At 42.1% G+C, this 18407-nt stretch overlaps 1 protein-coding gene across 1 annotated transcript in view; it reads left to right on the forward strand.

Moving 5' to 3' along the window:
* The window catches only part of GRXCR1 (glutaredoxin and cysteine rich domain containing 1), a gene marked incomplete at both ends in the record, with an annotated part of 42666 nt that overhangs the window by 20584 nt on the left and 3675 nt on the right, over nucleotides 1-18407 (forward strand). The window contains one exon of the mRNA XM_082482384.1: nucleotides 10141-10380. Within this exon, the coding sequence (XP_082338510.1) occupies nucleotides 10141-10380 (240 nt within the window). The remainder of the gene's footprint in view (nucleotides 1-10140; nucleotides 10381-18407) is intronic.

Here is an 18407-nt window from a genome sequence, read left to right on the forward strand (position 1 = left end):
GTGAAAAAATGCTTCCTAATATCCAATCTAAACCTGCCCTGACATAACTTGAACCCGTTTCCTCTTGTCCTATCACTTGTCGCCAGGGAGAAGAGGTCAGCTCCCATCTCTCTAAAACCTCCTTTCAGGTAGTTGTAGAGGGTGAAATCACCCTGTGAAATTTATTTCCAGTCAAACTTCGTAGTGAAAAATGTTTTCCCTTTACATAGTGTATTCTAGGAAATATTACAGTTTCATTCACTTTATATAGTGAACGCCTTGTGAATGGCAGAGCATTCTCTCCTCTGTGTTTACTTTTGCAGGGCTGAATCTGCGTTATTGATTTGGACTGGCTAAAAAACTCCAAAAGTATCTGTATTATTAGCAAACTAGTTGATATAAAATAATCACCCTAGAATAATGCTTCCTGTACCTTATAACGGTTGATATATTCAAAGAAACTAAAGCAATGGGAAAACACCCAAATCCTGATTTTAGGTGCTCCTTAGTCGAGAATACATTTGGCTCCAGAATCGTATTTTGTAGGTGAGATCATAATAATGCTGAAAGATGGTATAACAGGTTTCACCTCTTTGTTTTGGTGTAAGATCCCACAGCACGCTTCGCAAATGAAGTGGAAAGTTATCATGTGCCTTGCTGAAACTTGGTTTAGGTATTTCTTCACTGCTGCCTTAAAATTGCACTGGGAGTTTCCTGCTGTAAATGGCAAAAAGAACTGAATCTGTCTGCCCTGAAAAAAAATTGCATATTATTTCTGCATGGTGATTGTGTTGGCTGATGAAAATTTTCTGAAATCAGGTTCTCTGGCTTGTGCTGTTAAGAAAACTGCGCTGTCCTGAATTATGTGTCAGATTTTTCTGATATGGATGGAGTCATATAGGTTTTATTTGTACTGGTTGTGGAAGTTTCAAAGTTATTGGCAGTCCAAATTCATACAGGTCAACTGTAAAAAGATTACCCATGGGATGATTTCTTTGGCTATAATATTTTATTGCTATTTGTGCTTCCTTCCATTATATTTTTATTGGTGTCCTTATAAGTCTGATGAGAGGGGAAGAAGATGATAGCGAGTGTAGTTACAGAGATCTCTGCAACAACGAAGGGTTTTTAAATAATGAAAAAAAATGCAGTAAAGTCAATTAAGTTAGAGATATCCATGAATTGGTTCTTATGACCATCACTGGATTATCTGAAGAACAATTTTTAACTGCATTTAAGGACGGTGTAACAACGTTTTCTTAATTAACACTGTAATTATAATTCACTTAATAGATACTTCAGGGATCACAAATACCCTACCATTTCTGTTAAGTGACTGTATTTTCTTTGGAAAGAAAGAAATGAAAGATGACATCTACTTATTTGATTATGAAGGTAAGGTATAGAAGATAGAAACCCTCAACTACTGTAAGCGGCTCAGCTATCACCTATCTTAACCTACGCCCCACATGCCGGACTACCAAAAGCAGCTTCTGCGATGTTATAGGACAGCCTTGGTGCAACTTGTCTGGCTTCGGGGCTCTTCTGCTGAATGCAGGAGTAGTTCAAAGAACTGCATGATGTGAGAGGAGGTTGTCGGACACTCTTTTTTCAAGCAACTTCTGCTGTTTCAGGTAAACCGCCGAGGACAAAACTGTTTTCCGTAGCTCTTGCTTCTTCCCTTTCAGGCTTTGTGGGCAGTGTCCTTGTGCAACAAATACGTGCCTTTCCTTTCTTAAAAACCTATTTAACATTGCCAAGGGTCTTCCCAGAGACTGTCTTTTTCTCTGGGAAGAGTTTCCTGGAGATGTGGAATTGGTAAGTATGAAGAGAGAGGAATAAGGAGGGAGCAAGCAAAAGAAAGAAACAAACGTTATATCACCGTGTTGTTTCTTCCTGGGAGAACTGCAGGCTAGATAGAAATAGTCACAGGATTATCTTTTGCTTCTGATTTTCAAAGGTTTCATTTATACCTATCGTATACAGAATGGCATAAATACACTAATAAGAGAATACTGATAGACCTTCCAAAGCTTGATAAATAAAATCCACTTAGGCACGGGCAGATATGGGTCTTTTTTCTACTAATTTGAACACCGTAGTAGACGCTGCCCGGGCCGACTCCCACAGCGTTGCTCTGCCGTGTTTAAGAGGAGCCTCTTTTTTTCCCCAGAGGCAGTGCCACAGCTGTAGCAGGCACTTGGACTTTGGAAAGGCTACACAAGCAGAGGCTTCGGGGTCTAGCAGAGACCACGAACCTTGGGGAGATAACCATCCAAGCTCGGGTCACCTGAAAGCAGGCTGTAGCCTGGCTCTATGGCTGTGTGCTGGAGGAACGGTAATAAGGACTTTATTTAGTCTCTGTACCTTCTGAACCTGCCGATAGCTGAAGCCTTACAAAGAGCAGGGAGAGGCAGGGTCATGCCCTGCGCTCTTTTGCTGTGGTATTGCAAGTATTTTTTTCTGCTTTGAAATGAAAACACTTTGACATCCCTCGAACAGCAGTCTGTGCCAGAAGATTTGTGGGAAAGCCTCCAAGGGCAGAAAAAAACAAAAAAGGTATGGTGTTATATTGTATTTATGGAGGAACAGAAAGAGTCACAACACCCATAATACATGGTGTTAGAGGATGGAGAGTCCTCCTTTTTTTTTTTTTTTTTTTTTTAGTATTTAGTCAAATGATTTTAGGATGAAAGGAACGGTATAAATAATAAATATCGCATGCAATATTATTTTTACTTCTGTCATTTTCACTGACATCACCAAAATTGATGTATGGCCTGAAAAGTACAAATGAATTGCAGACATATATAAATATACTATACCAATATCTTAGGCATAATATCTATTTTACGCAGCAGTTGTTGAACAATTTTGAGGATGTCAACCTTAAGGAGGTAAAACTGTGGTATTTTACAGTCAGCAACATGTGGTGGGGGTGTAGATAAGAGAGACGGCAGTTGCCCAGGAGTTAGAAGATCAGAGAACTCAGGTTCTTGCTGGATCATGTCCTTTCTGTGAGGAGGTCCTCAGAGTCGAAATTGAAACTGGGAAAAATGAGGTGCTTCGTGCCCTGTGTCGGGATGCTCAATCAGGCAGAGGAGCCCGCGTTCCTGTACGGCGCTTGGAAATGAATGCGTTCCTAGGGCTGCTGTTTGTGGGGGAGGTGAGCGCCAGAATGCAGGCAGACAGAAGGCACGCAGGTATCTGTGCTATTTTAAAAGCCGAGAGAAACAGTGACCTGACCACTTCCTTGGGGGAAGCAAAACTAGTATTTATATTTGGGAGTGTCCCAGACTCTCTGGCTACCTCGTTTAGGAGCGCAGCTCTTGATGCCCTCACTTGTAAATTGGTATCGATGGATCTTCCCAGCTTGCTGATGGTTATGATGACGATAACTGGTGATATCGTTTCACTGTCCCAACGACACAGGGTCACAGACTCTCAGTCCTACAGTCATGGTTCCTGTAATTACCGAAACTTGGTAAGAAGAAGTGTAGTGTCCTCGAAGCGCTCTATTTAGGAGAAGGTCAGTGCATGCTTTGACTTGAGTATATGACTTGCACCATTGCAGAAATTTAGTCTTTATTCTACTGAGCTCTACTAAAACCCACAGCTTTCTGAATTTAATGAAGTTCAAGTTCTAAATTTTCCCCAATATTGATATAGTGCCAGGTCCTTGAAGACAACGCAAACAGGACTACAGCCTTAATGTAATAAAGCACTTAAGAGAGTGCTTAAATTTAAATTTAAGCGTGCACTGTGCTTTGCTGTGTGAGAGCCCATGAAGGGTTGGAACTGCAAACACCGAGAGAGGGGATGTAATTTCATACTGAGAGTGCACGCCGCAGCCGGGGACCACTCGCAATTCCTCTTGTACGCATAACCAGAGCTTACCTGCCGAAGAAAAACTTTGCTTTGGTCACCAAGGTCTGTTGGTTGGAAGAGGTCTTCTGGCCAGTGAAGCAATTCTTTCTGAAAAACCTTTAATTTGAAGCAGGCAACCAACAATGACAGACAGAAGGGACTGGTTCACAACTCCATTAGCACTGTACTATGCTGTTATGATGGCAAATTTTTTAGTTTTCACTAGGACACAGCCCTTCCATCTCCAGCCATCCCATTCAAAGACTGTTACTCATTTTTGTCTAAATAGTGACATGATGAAAAAAAAAAGCTGTACATTTTGGAAAACATGTATATTCTGATGAAACATCATGTAGAAAAAAAACTGAAACATTTTGGTGATAACCTTTTACTTTAAAATAAGGTTTTCAGAAAGAATACATTACATTTAGTATATGTTCCTTTAAAACTCAAAAGCTAGTGAAAGCTTTTCAACCTTGCAGAAATGAAATGTTTAAATTGATTATTTTTTCTGCAGAATTTCTCCCACAAGAAAGTGGTAGCTCTTTCTTTTCCCTTCTGTTTCTTAGTGGGAAATAAAACCAAAAAGTCCAAAAGAGGTTGTGGTCAGAAAATCAGTGTTAGACCGTGATTCTTCTTGCCTCTTAGTTATTGATACTAATTCAAGCTACAACCTATATAACACCAATTATGAAGTGAGCAGCTCAATTTAAAACTTGTAGGTACGCCAGCCTACATAAGTGTATATATATATATATGCCCATAGATGCATACATACTTATATATACACTAACTTTCCCTTGGTCAACGTTTTCTTTGCATCATGACTGTTGCATTTCCTCACTGAAGCATCTCTGGCACAGGGTTTGCAATGCGCTCGAGGTTCCTGCCTCAGCCGACTTAGCGGGCAGCAGATACTTCTGCCAGTCTGACAGTTTCTAATTACAAAGCCAAGAGGTGCATATTTCAGTAGCACACTCTGAGATGTTGAAAGACGATATTCTGAGACAGAGAAGGGCATATCAGCAATTGATTTGGGTCACAGAAGCAATTCACTACCGCATGAATAACATTAGTTGAGTGTTATATCCAAACACAGTAAAAACCTTTAAAAATCTCATATGTGATAAAGGTTGGCATTAACATTTTCGCTTTTGCCGAAGTACTATAGCAACCCATTAATCTTAGCAGAAGAATATTCTGCTCTTGCTAGAATACAGTCGCTCATATAATGTGTATAATGCAAGTATAGAGTGGGTTTGGTGTTTTTTTTTTTTTTTCTTTTTTTTTTTTTTTTCATTTTTCTTACTTTGTACTTTAAAAGAACCAGGTATAAATTTGTGGGTTATGCCACCACTGAAATAAATTATATATGGATATCAATGTAAATAGCTATTCTTTTCACACCAATGAGGTTAAAACACACCTTTACGACTTCTATCCAGAGGGAGGATTAAAAAAAAAAAATAATCCCATGACTACTTTTGTAGTGTTGCTGTCATAGTTTTCATTTGCAACCAAATAAAAACAAGGTTAACACCATGAATATTCCTCTTACTGCCGGGCTTGGCTGTTCACTTGCTTGCAGACGCAGTCATATACAAAGGTTTTCAGAACGCAAATGTTACCGCTGTTTTAGGAACAATTGCTTTGTGCCCCAAGGCCCAGCAGTGGTCCTTACACCACAGGTAGAAATGCATTGGCTCGGACTGCTTCCTCTGCTCTGAATTTGGCCGGCTCTTACCTGTGCTGCAAAAAAAATCCGCATTCCGAGTTTTGTTCTAAAGATAAAGAGCCACTCAAAGTCAGCAAGGCAGGCATAAAGATGTCATAAAACATATTAAAGAAAATCTATAGCCTTGGGAAAGCGATTCGTGACAAATATGCGGAGGAAATAATCTATTATTATTAATCAATAACTCATTTTATAAATTCCTCTCACAAATAGGAGTGTGAGTGGTATCTGCTCAGACTGGGGGCACTGGTCAGGGCCAGGGTAGCTATGGGACCAGTAGAGAAACACGGACTCTTTTTGCTGCTACTTCAGCTGCAGCTGGATGCAGAAGCCAGGGATAAGGTACAGTGGGGAAGGTCTGAACCCAGAGGTGTCCGTGGGAGCTTTATGGCTTACACAGTTCACTGGCTTTCAGAAGCACCATGGAAACACCTGACTGTTATACAATATTTTCAGAGCTACTAAGTCTGTTACTATTGTCATAGTAGCTGCTATACAGAAAAGGAAAATTCTCAAACACATATTTTAGGAGTATGTTTCCCAAATATTTCCTATTTCCACAGCTCCAGTAATATACAGTGTTTTTTTTTTTTTTTAAAAATACCCCAAAATAATGAAACAACTTGGACATTCGCATGTTCTGTGGTATATTTGTTGTTGTACGCTTTCACTGGCTTCCAGGATTTCTATTAAAAAATGTTCAAGATGTCATATTTCAGTGACCTTCTGTCTTTTTTACCATTTATTTTGTTTTGTTTCACCGTCTGTCTCCTTTTTGTCATGTTTTTTTTTTTCATGTTTTTATTTCTACATTTAGTTTGTACTACTTTTCCTTTGTCAGTATCCTGACGTTTTGGCGTTTGGTTTATTATCTAGTTTTGGTTATTTCTGTCTTTTCAGCCCTTTTTCAGTTCCGTGCATCCCTCCATTTTGTTACTCATCTGCTTGCTCTCTTAAGCCTTCCCTTTTTCATCAGTAATTTCTTCCTCTGTTCTGCGGTCTCTCTTGACACTAAGATCATGTATTTAGCCTCATGGGATGACATCCCTCGTGCTGTTTGCAGAAGACTTGCTCAATTCGTGATTACGTTTAGTTGCAAACACGTCAGATGGATGCTGGTGGGATGGCAGAGGGAGAGGTTTCCCCTAGTTGTACACCGAAGTGTAACTAACTCCTCATTTCTGAAAGCCCCGATCCACCTGGTAGAGAAGCCTGGGAAAAGACTGATTCGTTCAAGACAGGCGCAAAATAAGAAGGATCTTTTGGGTTTGTCATCTTCACCAATGAACAGGATTGCACCGGTGCAAAAACTGCTTTTTCTCTCTAGGCTGAGAAAAAAAGAGCAGCTGTTCCCGAGTCACCGGGAGCGGCGTCTGTGCCGTGAAGTGGTGCAGGTCATGCTGCGCCTGGTGCTGCCCACTTGAAGCTCCCGTGCAAAACGCAAGCTCTTCAGGCTGATGCAGGAAAACAGATACTGCCTTTGGACCCTTTGGGAGATGACAGCACTCTGCTGTTAAGATAAAACCTGTAAATGATGTACAAGATCATTACTAAAGCAAATTTATTTCCCTCTGAAACCTTAAATCCCTTCCTTGGCAGTCTTTCTACATGGACGCCTTGTTTGAAGCACACTCTTGGCCCACATGCATGGGGTTTTCCGAATCTGACAGAAAAGTTGCCACCTCAGGCCAAAAAACTTCCATGAGTTTCAGGTTTCAACGAGAATCCTGCTTACAGGGAGGGCGAGAAAGCAATCTATGTAAGTTGTTCCAAATCTTTTGGTTTGTCCATCTGGCCAGCCTCCAGAGCCCAGGTTGTTTTTTCATGCCCATTAACCAGAGAATTACCTTCTTTTTATCTTCAGCTCAAATTTTATGTGCATTTGCGAGTTATACGAGACGATTCTAATTTGAAATTTGTTTTGCAAAATAGTAAAAGTTCATTTTCTAAAATGTCTTTCCATTCATTTGTTGACATTGCTTGTCATTCGTTAGGTTTTTGCCACAGTTCCGACCGAGGAAGGAAAAGCACAGTGTTCAAACATTATTCTGCTGATTTACTTCAAGAGCGTATTCTAGTCACTAAATATTGCAGGCTGTAGTCATTGAACTGGGTAGCGAAATAGGAATCAGCATAGATTGCCATCAAGAAAAAACATGTAAATCTCTAACTGTCTTTACTCCTATTTTTAATTACCAGTGTGGTTCAAGACAGGTGACAGGGAAGATTTTCCCTGGTGTGATAAAGTCCTGCCAAGGACAAGTTCCGTGTGTTTGTAGCACAGAAATCGAGGTGTTTGCAAAAATTTCCCTAAAACCAAATTCAGTCAATGCCCTTGATTCTTCTTGCAGGGCAAACAAGGGTATATCTGCACTACCACATTAGGAAAAAATAAAGGAATAAACATAAAAGTGACTCTGCGTGCGCACCTTCCACTTGATATCTTTCCAGATCACTTTACAACTTTCCATTTTTCCGTCTCTTCAGCTGCTTATTTGTATGCTGTAGGGACACCACAGTCCTGATGCTTCACTAGATAACGACTGTCTGTATCTACGTTGCCAGCCGCTGGTGTCTGGGAACAAAGAGCATTAAAGATTAGAGCTATGAAGGAACAAGAATTTCCATCTTGGTGAATAGTTTTCCACTTCAAAATGTATTTTCACTCCAAAGAGGAGAAAACAACGAGTATGTGAAATCGTCTTTTGAAGAAATATTTTAAGAACTCCGTTTGGTTACTTCTGAAAAGGATGAACTCCTCTTCCTTCCAGCAACCCGTGCATGGTTACTAAAATATTTGGCAGTGTTTATGTGGAGTACTTGTCTTATAAGTAGAGGAAAAGCTAATCCTCTCACTTGGAATGTGCGAAAATACGCTGGAGAAGAGTCAATGCTGCAGTCGCGGGATAACAGATTTTCAACCGAAAAAACAGGCTGGAGGAAAGTAGTCCACTTTTTATAACATTTGTTCCTAAAATTGAATTTCTGACATCCATTCAAAGAGAAATAAATACTGACCTATCGCAACATGCTTCCTTCCCAGAATGGGAGACAAACAATTGATAAATGACAAATGTTTACAATTCCACTTCCGATGATCTATAAGTGATCCGTAAAACGCAAGTGTTTTTCCTGAGGACTCTTCACCGTATGTTGAACCTTGTAAGCACCTTTCTAAGCAGAATATGCTTTTAATAATGACTATTTTTTTTGCATTTGTGTAGTAAGATAAATGATGACTTCATTATTTGGCAAAACCTGCAACGGCGTCTGCCCAACTTTAAAACTTTGCCTTTATAGCTATTACATGACATAGTTAAAAAATCATCTATTTGCCCGTCGAAATCAATTTTCCATAGATTGCTACAGTGCATTACAGGTGGTTTTGCCTATTTTTTTCTAACTTGTGGTTTTACTCCTGGAATACTGCTTGAAGCGATTAAATATCCTTTGCTGAATATAATGGATAATTAAAAAAGCTTGGAAATGCCTTACCACTCTTCAGAAAAGCTAGGATTTTAGCTGTTTATCTGAACATAATATCTTTGTTTAAAGCAATGATTCTCAGGCTTTTTGAAAATGTACCACTCTCTTGGACAAACTCATCCCTGTAGTATTTACCCTCCCTAATTTTTTTCACCCCAGAAAGGAAAGGAGTGGCATAAATGTTTACATATGAAGAAGTGGGGTAAAAAGTAAAATCTGGATTGTAGTATGAAACTTATTACAGCCGAGGGAACTGCCTCCACTAGCTACAATGGGCTTTGAATTGGATGCTGAATACACACAAAATGGAGTTTTTGATTGTTGGTTGGATGTCAGAGCAATTTGACGTGGATCCCCACTAAAAATTAGGGGTTCATCTGTCCCCTCTGCACTCATAATCTAGTTTGTCATGGACACGCCTAAAGTAGTCTAAGATAGTGTCGGCTCATGGACATGATGGAGTTTAGCTTAGGCTCTCGTCCTTGCTTAAGGGAGGCTGTCAACAACACCTGAGCGACCAAGTTCAGACTCAGTCTGGGCACTACCAGACCACGTTTGTGCAAAAACCACAAGTCGCTGTTATAACAGAATCAGACATCTCTAAAAACAGCGGGGTCAGGGCAGTCCCGCATTCACATTGCTACTGCAGCTTTGAAGAATTTTAATAGATGAGAGGGGATTAATCCACGACATTTTGTTTTACTGCTTGGGGGAGGAGGGGTGGCTCTGTGTACAGGACAATGGCAAAAGGGCGATGACTTATTCACATTCGGAAGCCTACCAGGATCTAAAATATATCTGTTTCTTGAAAATGTTGGGCTTGATTCACCATCTCCAAAGCTTTCCAAAAAAAGTAGAGTAGCACTTTACTTAGATAAACAGCTTAAATTGCCTTAAACTGATGATTTGAACAACTTGATTCCTCCTTTTCCATCTTTACATTTGAAAAAAGTACAGTGTTGGATCGTTTTCAAGATGCATATTTTTGCTTAAATAATATTTTTAATGAAATTGCTCAATACTTGGAAGCTATTAACACTTTATTTAATGCAATTGGATTTTTTTTTTTTCAGGTATCAACAGTGCCAGAATTTGGCCGCATAATAATTTATACCACCAGCCTTCGTGTGGTGAGAACCACTTTTGAAAGATGCGAACTGGTTAGAAAGATCTTTCAAAATCACAGAGTTAAATTTGAAGAAAAAAACATTGCTCTGAACAGCGATTATGGAAAAGAATTAGAAGAAAGATGCAGGAGGGTTTGTGAAGTTCCCTCACTCCCTGTTGTGTTTATCGACGGCCATTATCTTGGGGTAAGTAAAGCCTGAGCCTATCTATCTTTTATTCTTCGGTCTGGAAGAAGAGATGAATCTCGATGAATGAGAATCAGGGTTTTCAGAAAATTATTTGCAATGCTTGAAGGATGGGAACAATCAAAGACAGAGATCACTTTGTGGTATGTGCAGCGCAGATCCACGCTGATAGGTTTGATCTGAAGATGCAAAAGATAACAGGGGAGAGACTATCAAGAGGGGAATAAGACGCAGTGATACATTCTAAACTATCCTGTGTTTCTCAGAAAATACCTTATCTTTGTAGTTGAAACCATGAAAAACTAGAGAAATGGATTTTTTTTCCTCATGGGGACCTGTATGTATGATTGACCCAGGAAGATGAACACGCATAGCATAAACCTGTCATTTTGTAATATCTGTGCTGAATATGAAACTAAGAGCTTGGGGTGGTAGACCTTAAACGCATTGAATTTTACATGGTGTAGACTGTATCAGGCATCTGTAATCCACTGAACATTGTTTTAGATACAGAACTGGTTAATACTTAATTTTAGAAAAGCCTAGCAGTAAAAAGGGGACAAAAACAGCCCAACTCTGCCCTGTTGCAACACATAAACTCCAAATGGAAAACTATAATCCAAATTTGTACTCTGGTACTCGGTGTCTAAAAGCCTGTTGATATTTGAAATCACCTTTTCATTAAGGCCAGCCTGGACTTTTGGAATGTATTTCTCAGACACTGAAAAAATCAGAGTTTTAAAAAAAAAAAAAAAAAGATTCTGGAAAGTGGCACAAAGAAAACAGCTTGAGAGCTCAGAGAAGGTATTTGTCTTGAGCAGTAAAGAACTAGCAATTAGCATGAACAGCGAGGCTGTGATTTGTGAAGGCAAACTATATTTAAACGCAGCGGGGTTACTGTGTTTGTATCGCCTAACACTTTCATTTTCACAAAAGATTTAAGTAACCAACTGAAATGTAATCAACAATCAGGGCATAATTGATATTGGCCCTGTGTAAACACTCAAGTACCTTTTCTCCCCTTTCTCCCCATCCCCTTCCCAGCCCTCGGAGCGCGTTGCTCCAGGTGGGTCCCCGAGCGCTCCAACAAATGCGTTTGCTGGCACAGGGCTCGCCAGAGCACTGCAGCAGCGGCGCAATTGCCTGTGTGCGGCATACCAGCAGAGAGCGAATTTTATTTCCTAGCAGTGAACGCTTTTATCAAAAAGCTGAGTCGGAGAGTTCTCCCGCCGCAGAAATGCTTCATTCAAAAGCAGCTCAAAAGCCAACAGGATTCAGACTAGGATTCGCTCACCTAATTATCATGTTAAAAATAAAAGTAGTGAGTTATGACTGAGTCCAAGAAAATCTCGGTCCGTGCGTGATCGATTTCTCAAAAGAGAAATGGATTGAATAAATTATTTGCTCAGCTCGAGGTGAAGCCTGGTACGGTCATGCTGGTGTGATGGATGGCCCATCAATTCACTGCTGCCTTTTTCTTTTTTTAACAAGATCATGGGAAACTTGTCTTTTAACGGAGGAGCAACAGTGTAACGAGCAATACAATCTCATTAAAGCTATTTAAATATTGAGACCTTATTATGGCGTACAAGTATCTCAAGGGTGGGTTGAAGGAGGATGGAGCCAGGCTCTTTTCAATGGTTCCCAGTGACAGGATGAGGGGCAATGGGCACAAGTTAGAACACAGGGAGTTCCGTTCAAATACACGGAAACACTTCTTTACGGTTCGGGTGACAGAGCACTGGCACAGGCTGCCCAGGGAGGCTGTGGAGTCCCCTTCCCTGGAGATTTTCAAGACCCGCCTGGATGCAGTCCTGAGTAATGTGCTCTGGGCAATCCTGCTTTGGCAGGGGACTTGGGCTAGATGATCTCTAGAGGTCCCTTCCAACTCTGAAGATTCTGTGATTCTGTGATTGTGTGAGATATTTTGGAGAGGTATAGAAAGGAAGGCAAGTGAATTAGGAAGCTGGCTGTCTGTGGGAGAGACAAAGTTAGCTGTCTGACTACCTGCTGACAGGTACTCAGCACGTTTTACCTCCTGCAGGTAAAAAAATGAAGAAAGAATTTGGAGTTCTGGTCTGCAGCCATTTATTACAGCACAGCAACTCCATTCACATTGTTTAAAGCAAGAAAAAAAAATCAATCTGCAAAAAAACAGAACAAAATCAGACTTGGGGTGTGTTTTCTTTCTTCTTTTTTCTTTCTTTTTTTTTTTTTTTTTTTTTTTAATTAAATTGATGAGGCACGCTGTGGTTAAACGGAGCAGACTTCAGCTCCAGGAGAGGATTAGAGTTATTCTACATAACAGGGATATTATTTGTGGAGACTCCCCTTTGCGGGCAGGGAGTGGTGCAGGAGACGCCAGCTCTGCTCACGGGGAGGGCAGCATCGCGGCCAGCCGGTACGGCGGCAGCCCCTTGCTCTGCCATTGCGGGTGTCCCTCACCTCTGCCCACAGAGGTGGTTTCTGCCCTCCGGGGCTCTCCACTGATTGCCACCATACCGGGTGGCACCGCTGCTTTGGATCCGTTGCTACAGCATCACTTTCTGATGTGCTTTGGTTGGGGTGAACCAGGATGGGAAAACCGCGTTCAGCATGAGCAGAGCGTCCCCGCGGCCGGCAGGGCGGTGGGAAGGCAGAGCCCCAGGGCCAACCTGTCACTTGCGCTGGCAAGGGGCGCGCGTCCATACACTGTGCTCGGTAAATGTGGCAAAACCCCGTCGCTTCACGGCAGTTTCAAGCCCTCTGTCTTAATATGGGTTCATAAGAGAGGTCGGTGTGCCTTCATTTAGGAAGGGAGATAAGGAGGGGGGAGCACTGTGCATATCGAGAGGGTCTGGCAACGAAGTAGTCACCCCCCAGCTGGGTCCGTGCCTGGTGGATGTGGCACCTTAAGATGACAATGCATCAGTGACTCCGAAGGCAATAAATTGGCTGGAGCCTGCGCTGGGCTTGTGTTTCATTAAAATGCCATTGAGAACTAATTACAGAATTTGGTCTCGTTGGTAACAGTGGACATTTCTATAATGCTTTTTATGAAAATTATCTCCTGATATGCAAATGCAACACAGAAATCCAGAAGCCTGGTGTGTCAGTAAATTAATCATGCGATATTTTTTTTTTTCTCTCTCTTTTTATGTCTCTCTTCTTTTTAATTTTGAATATTTATTTTGTGGCAAATCCTTCCCTGAAGGAGATTGCGTGTAGCAATACAAAGGAGAATCTGTATTGAGCCAGGCACCTTTCCATGAGTCATAAGGAGAAAAAAAAAACAACCCCAACCCCTAATTAAAATATGAACAGTTTTGAAAGGGGACAAGATTATTTTTAATGAGATAAATGTAACAAAACCACCAGACCACAGCATATGCGCATCTAATAGAATATACAATATCCGAGCCGTTCAGCAGCGGAGACGAGGTTGTTAGGGTCCTGCAGGCTGTGTGGATAAATCTTTACAGCGCTGTGGAATTTATCATTGCTGGCAACGGGGGGGGGGGGGGGGGGAGGGGGCGGGGATGAAACCCACCTGCCACTTGGGCAGAAGCAATAGAAAAATCGTATTTGGCCCCTGTCAAGCAAAGCCTTGTGTGCTGCAGTACGGCAGGTTTCTTAACGTTCTCATTTTTTTTTCAGGATCGAATCGTTATATTTCCTGACACACACTGTCTAAATATCAGTCTTTCAGGAAATTGCAGGTTCTTTCGGCAGCACGCTCTTTACCGGCTGATCTAATCCCTCCTTTTCACCTGAGGCTGTCTCCATCTGAAATGGAATTATGCCATCTGCTGGGACACCAAAGCAGAATAAAAAATGACTTCCCACACCCAGAAAGCAACACAGCAAAATAAAAAATAAAAAATGCGGTGTTCATTTATTTTTTCACAAAGGCACCCAGGACTGTTAGAGGTTTATGTTTTGTAAAGACCCACTCTACTAGAAAGGGACGCACATAAAAAAAGGGCAAACAGAGTCATCTTTAGTAAACATTTTGGGTCACTGTATAATAGTTTTAAAATACATTCATTTTATTTTTCACTTTAAATATGTGACTGAATTCAGTATTCAACTGCCATATATACCTACTTGAATCTTTTTCAATATGTGAATTTAATTTTTTTTTTTCCTGAACAAACTGTTTCCTGTTTGGTTTTCCCAGCTGTAGTGAATAACGGCATAACGGCAGGACATTTACAGTAAAATTATTTTATTTGACTCCTTGGTTATGATCATTTCCTAAGAATAACGAGGCTATTTTTGTAATTCATTTTTAGAAAATATCTGTGTGACATATTTTTTGTTATGCAGGTAGTAACTGTTCCCTTTTTGCTGCTTTCCAGTGGCCATATACGATCAGTAGCTCTCAGTCGCCTCCCTCTTTTGTTAAATCCTGGCCTTCCCTTGATGGAGTAGACCTGAGTGGCTCTGTGGCAGCGAAACCGCGATGTAATGATGGCATCGAGTCACCTGCCATTTCCCTGCTTGCTTCTTCCATTTTGCGGTTTAGCACTGCAGGAACAGCAGGGTTTAATTAACCTGATAGCTCTTTGCATACCAAATCCAACATTTCTGGTGCTGATACTATAATGTGGTGTCAATTTTCTAAGTCTAATGGGCAGATTCCCACGCATTTAAACGTACTCCACGCGTGTCCGCTGCCAAGGGGCACCTCGCTGTGCGGTAGGCTGAAAAGCCTGTGAGATCTGGGCGAAGAAAAGGATATATACAGCCTGTCTCCTCGCTAAGGCAGAGTCCAAAAATGCGGCAGGTCCACTAAGGGTAAGGCGTGTGATTGCATTCCGCTGCCTTAGCAAGAGGCTTCGCCCGCAAACTTAGCAAAAGTTTTAAGGAGATAAGGGAGGCCACTTATCCGCCCGGCAAATGTGCCCACAGGAGAGACGTCACAGTGCCGTGCTGATTTTTCTCTGTGTATAAGGAAGGGTGTGAAAGGGAGGCTGCTTCCCAAAATCAGCAGGTACTCCAGTGCAGCCAGATGCAGAGCCATGAATCTACGTGTAGTCCCTGATGAAGAACTACGTTGTGACAATGGTAGTGGGCTCCATGCATGATAGGTGAGCAAGAGGCCGGTTTAGAGCTGGGGCAGTAGGAGATTTAATGGACTTTGGATTTATCCTAGTTTTCAATTAGTAGGATTGTCCCTGAAATCTGATGCTAATTTCTGGACGTTCTCAAGAGAAAATCTGGAAAAATATTTTGAAGAATAGGAATGGTCTTGAAAACCTGTTGAGCGATTTAGCCAAGTCCGTGGCATTTCCTTGCCAAAAGAAGGGCAAAGACCCGAGCGCAGCCCCTGGGCTCCTCCGCCATGGCAGAGGGCTACTGAAGTTGGTGGATGAAGGGTTCACGGGCTGGGGCTTTGAAATTTAACCGGCTAACAAAACTGACAACTCACTTCTCCCTCCTGCCACTCTAAACGTCACGGCCGCTGTCCCTCGTGCTCCTTAGGAGTGTTCAGAGGGACAGGCTTTAATGTTTCACGTCCCTTCGTGGGTAGCTGTGGAGCGAGTATAATCTAGGGAGAAGAAGAAAAGCCTCACTGTCTGGTCAGAAGGCAGCTATCGGACTTATTTAACAGCTGCTTTAATTACTCTATTAATTACAGACTCTGCGTATTAAGATTTACGGATCCAAAGGGAAGGTTAACCTCTGCAAAGTATCTTTTATTTGAATTTCGCTTGAGGCAGCCATTAATCAGAAAAGACATGCTGAAACGTTTAAAAACGTTGATAGCCGCTCAGACGTTTAGGTTTTAATTTTAAACCCATAGTAATGAGGCTTTCCACTTTGAAAGTAACACAGGTGGCCGAGCGAATGTCATGTGAAACATAAATCCTTTAAAATATGAAGCTGTAATGGGAAACCTCGTCAGACTTTTAATTACCCTGCTGCAAAAGCCGGCCGGCACTACCGTACAGCTCCACTGCCACTCGGAGCAGAAGTCACCGGAACGCTGTTGCCAGCTGTTGCCGCCGAGAAGAGATCCTTCCCTAAACGAGGGCAAATCGGGGCTTGCCGAGCTCAGGGAATCTGCAGCGCGGCAGTTAACATCAATAAACCTACAAATCCTTCATGTCTCTGCACCGGACGGGCAGCGCGAGCTCTGCCGTACGCCGTCGCGGCGTGTTCGGGCCCCTGAGCCGCCGCTCCGTGTGCCGCCTCGGCAAACCCTCGCTGCCTTCTGCCCATCGCTCCCGTTTGCCCGCTCTGTCCGAAAGCGGGGAAAGGTTAGAGGGCAAGCGTGGCAGGGGCCGACGGACTGCTAAAAGCTGCTCTGGTGGGGGCACGGAGAGCCCTAACGCGTCCGTCGAAGCTGGTACGCTCTGTGCCCGTGACCCGGGACAGGCTTCAATGAACGAGTCAGCACAAGTGAGGCTCACCGATCTCAGTGAGTCTCCTATCACCTTCTGTGACGAAGTAACCACAAATAATTACCTTGTAGATACTTCTTTTTTTTAAAAAAAATATCTCTTTGAAAGTGTAGCACTGTAATAGTAGCGTTCACCGCAAAAGCAGCACTCACGTCCACTAAAATATTAATATTTTGCTTTTTAGCCAAAATGAAAATCATCAAACACAGAGTCAAAAGTGCTTTTTTGTACAAAGCCAGACCAAAAAGGCTTTCTACAGGGAAACTAGCCTTAGTAGGGTGCCATACAAATTCCTTTGCAATGTTTTGGTGCCCCTTAGTTGGCTTTTGGGCTACACACTTGTAGCCTCTGCAGTCCCCAGCAAGGGACTGTGAATATTTGGACACTAACACATACATATGTGCTCCCTGTGCTCCCCAGCAGCCTTTCTGTACCTCCCAGTAACAGGGAGAGCGGCGCTGGTGGGGACCAGGGGCTGAGCCCCCCTTTGGGTGACCAAGGGCAGCTCAGAGTAATGGCACATCTGAGCCATGTGCCAGCATCCCACCACACCTCAGCTGTGTACCAGCATCCCACTGCACCTCAGCCACATGCCAGCATCCCACCACACCTCAGCTGTGTACCAGCATCCCACCGCACCTCAGCCACATGCCAGCATCCCACCACACCTCAGCTGTGTACCAGCATCCCACCGCACCTCAGCCCTGTATCAGTATCCCACCAGACCTCAGCCCTGTGCCTGCATCCCAACCCACCTCCCAGCTCAAGCCAGAAGCGAACCCAAAGATGAAATTTAACAGTCTGGGCATGCAGGGAATAGCAAACTGGGGCAGCACGATGGCATGAACCTACCACCCGGTCTAGATGTGGCCAATTGTCCTTAGCAGCGGGTAAGGGCTGTGCAGTTCTCTCTGCCTGTGCCTCAGTTTCCTCACATTTTGTTGGTTTCTTGTGATCCACTGATTAAAAGTGTCTGTCAGTGTTTGGTAATATTTAGTATTCAGTGAATTTAGTTACCTAAGTGAAGCGTAAGCATTCAAATGTGGCCCTCTAATTAGAATAAAAGGGAAAAAAAAAGCTTTACATCATCTTTGACATTTTAATTTTGTCTGCAATAATCTCTTAGCATTTACTTTCATGAAGAAAAAAGGAAAACCACTTCAGTACCGCCTCGGTTCAGATCACAGAACCCCTCAGAGGCCTAATGTACTCAGACTAAATTATTATTATTCATTGTTGTGTCTGACTTTAATGTTGTTACAGTATTTTCATTACCCTTTTTCTCCTTGTGTTATACATTAGGCATATTGTGTCTTAATTCAATGCTCAACTGCCAGAATATTTGAAATACAATTTCCTCCTCTCGTTTTGCTACATTCTCTGATGTGTTGTATATTTATATAATCGTGATTTTTGACACGGTAACTAGACATATTTTTTATTCTGTCAAGAAGCGTACCCTGTAAAATAAAGGGAACACAATCAGAATTTCCAAACTGTATCGCCTTTTACAAAAAGGCAAAGCGATACGACACCTGGTAACGAACTTCAGGCACTACTATCCGAACTGCAATTAGATTCTCCTCTCCTTCTAGCTTTCCTAAGGTTGACCTAATTACAAAATACTTAATGTGAGTC

Source organism: Vanellus vanellus (genome assembly GCF_965231255.1).
Source record: "Vanellus vanellus genome assembly, chromosome: 4".
NCBI lineage: Eukaryota > Metazoa > Chordata > Aves > Charadriiformes > Charadriidae > Vanellus > Vanellus vanellus.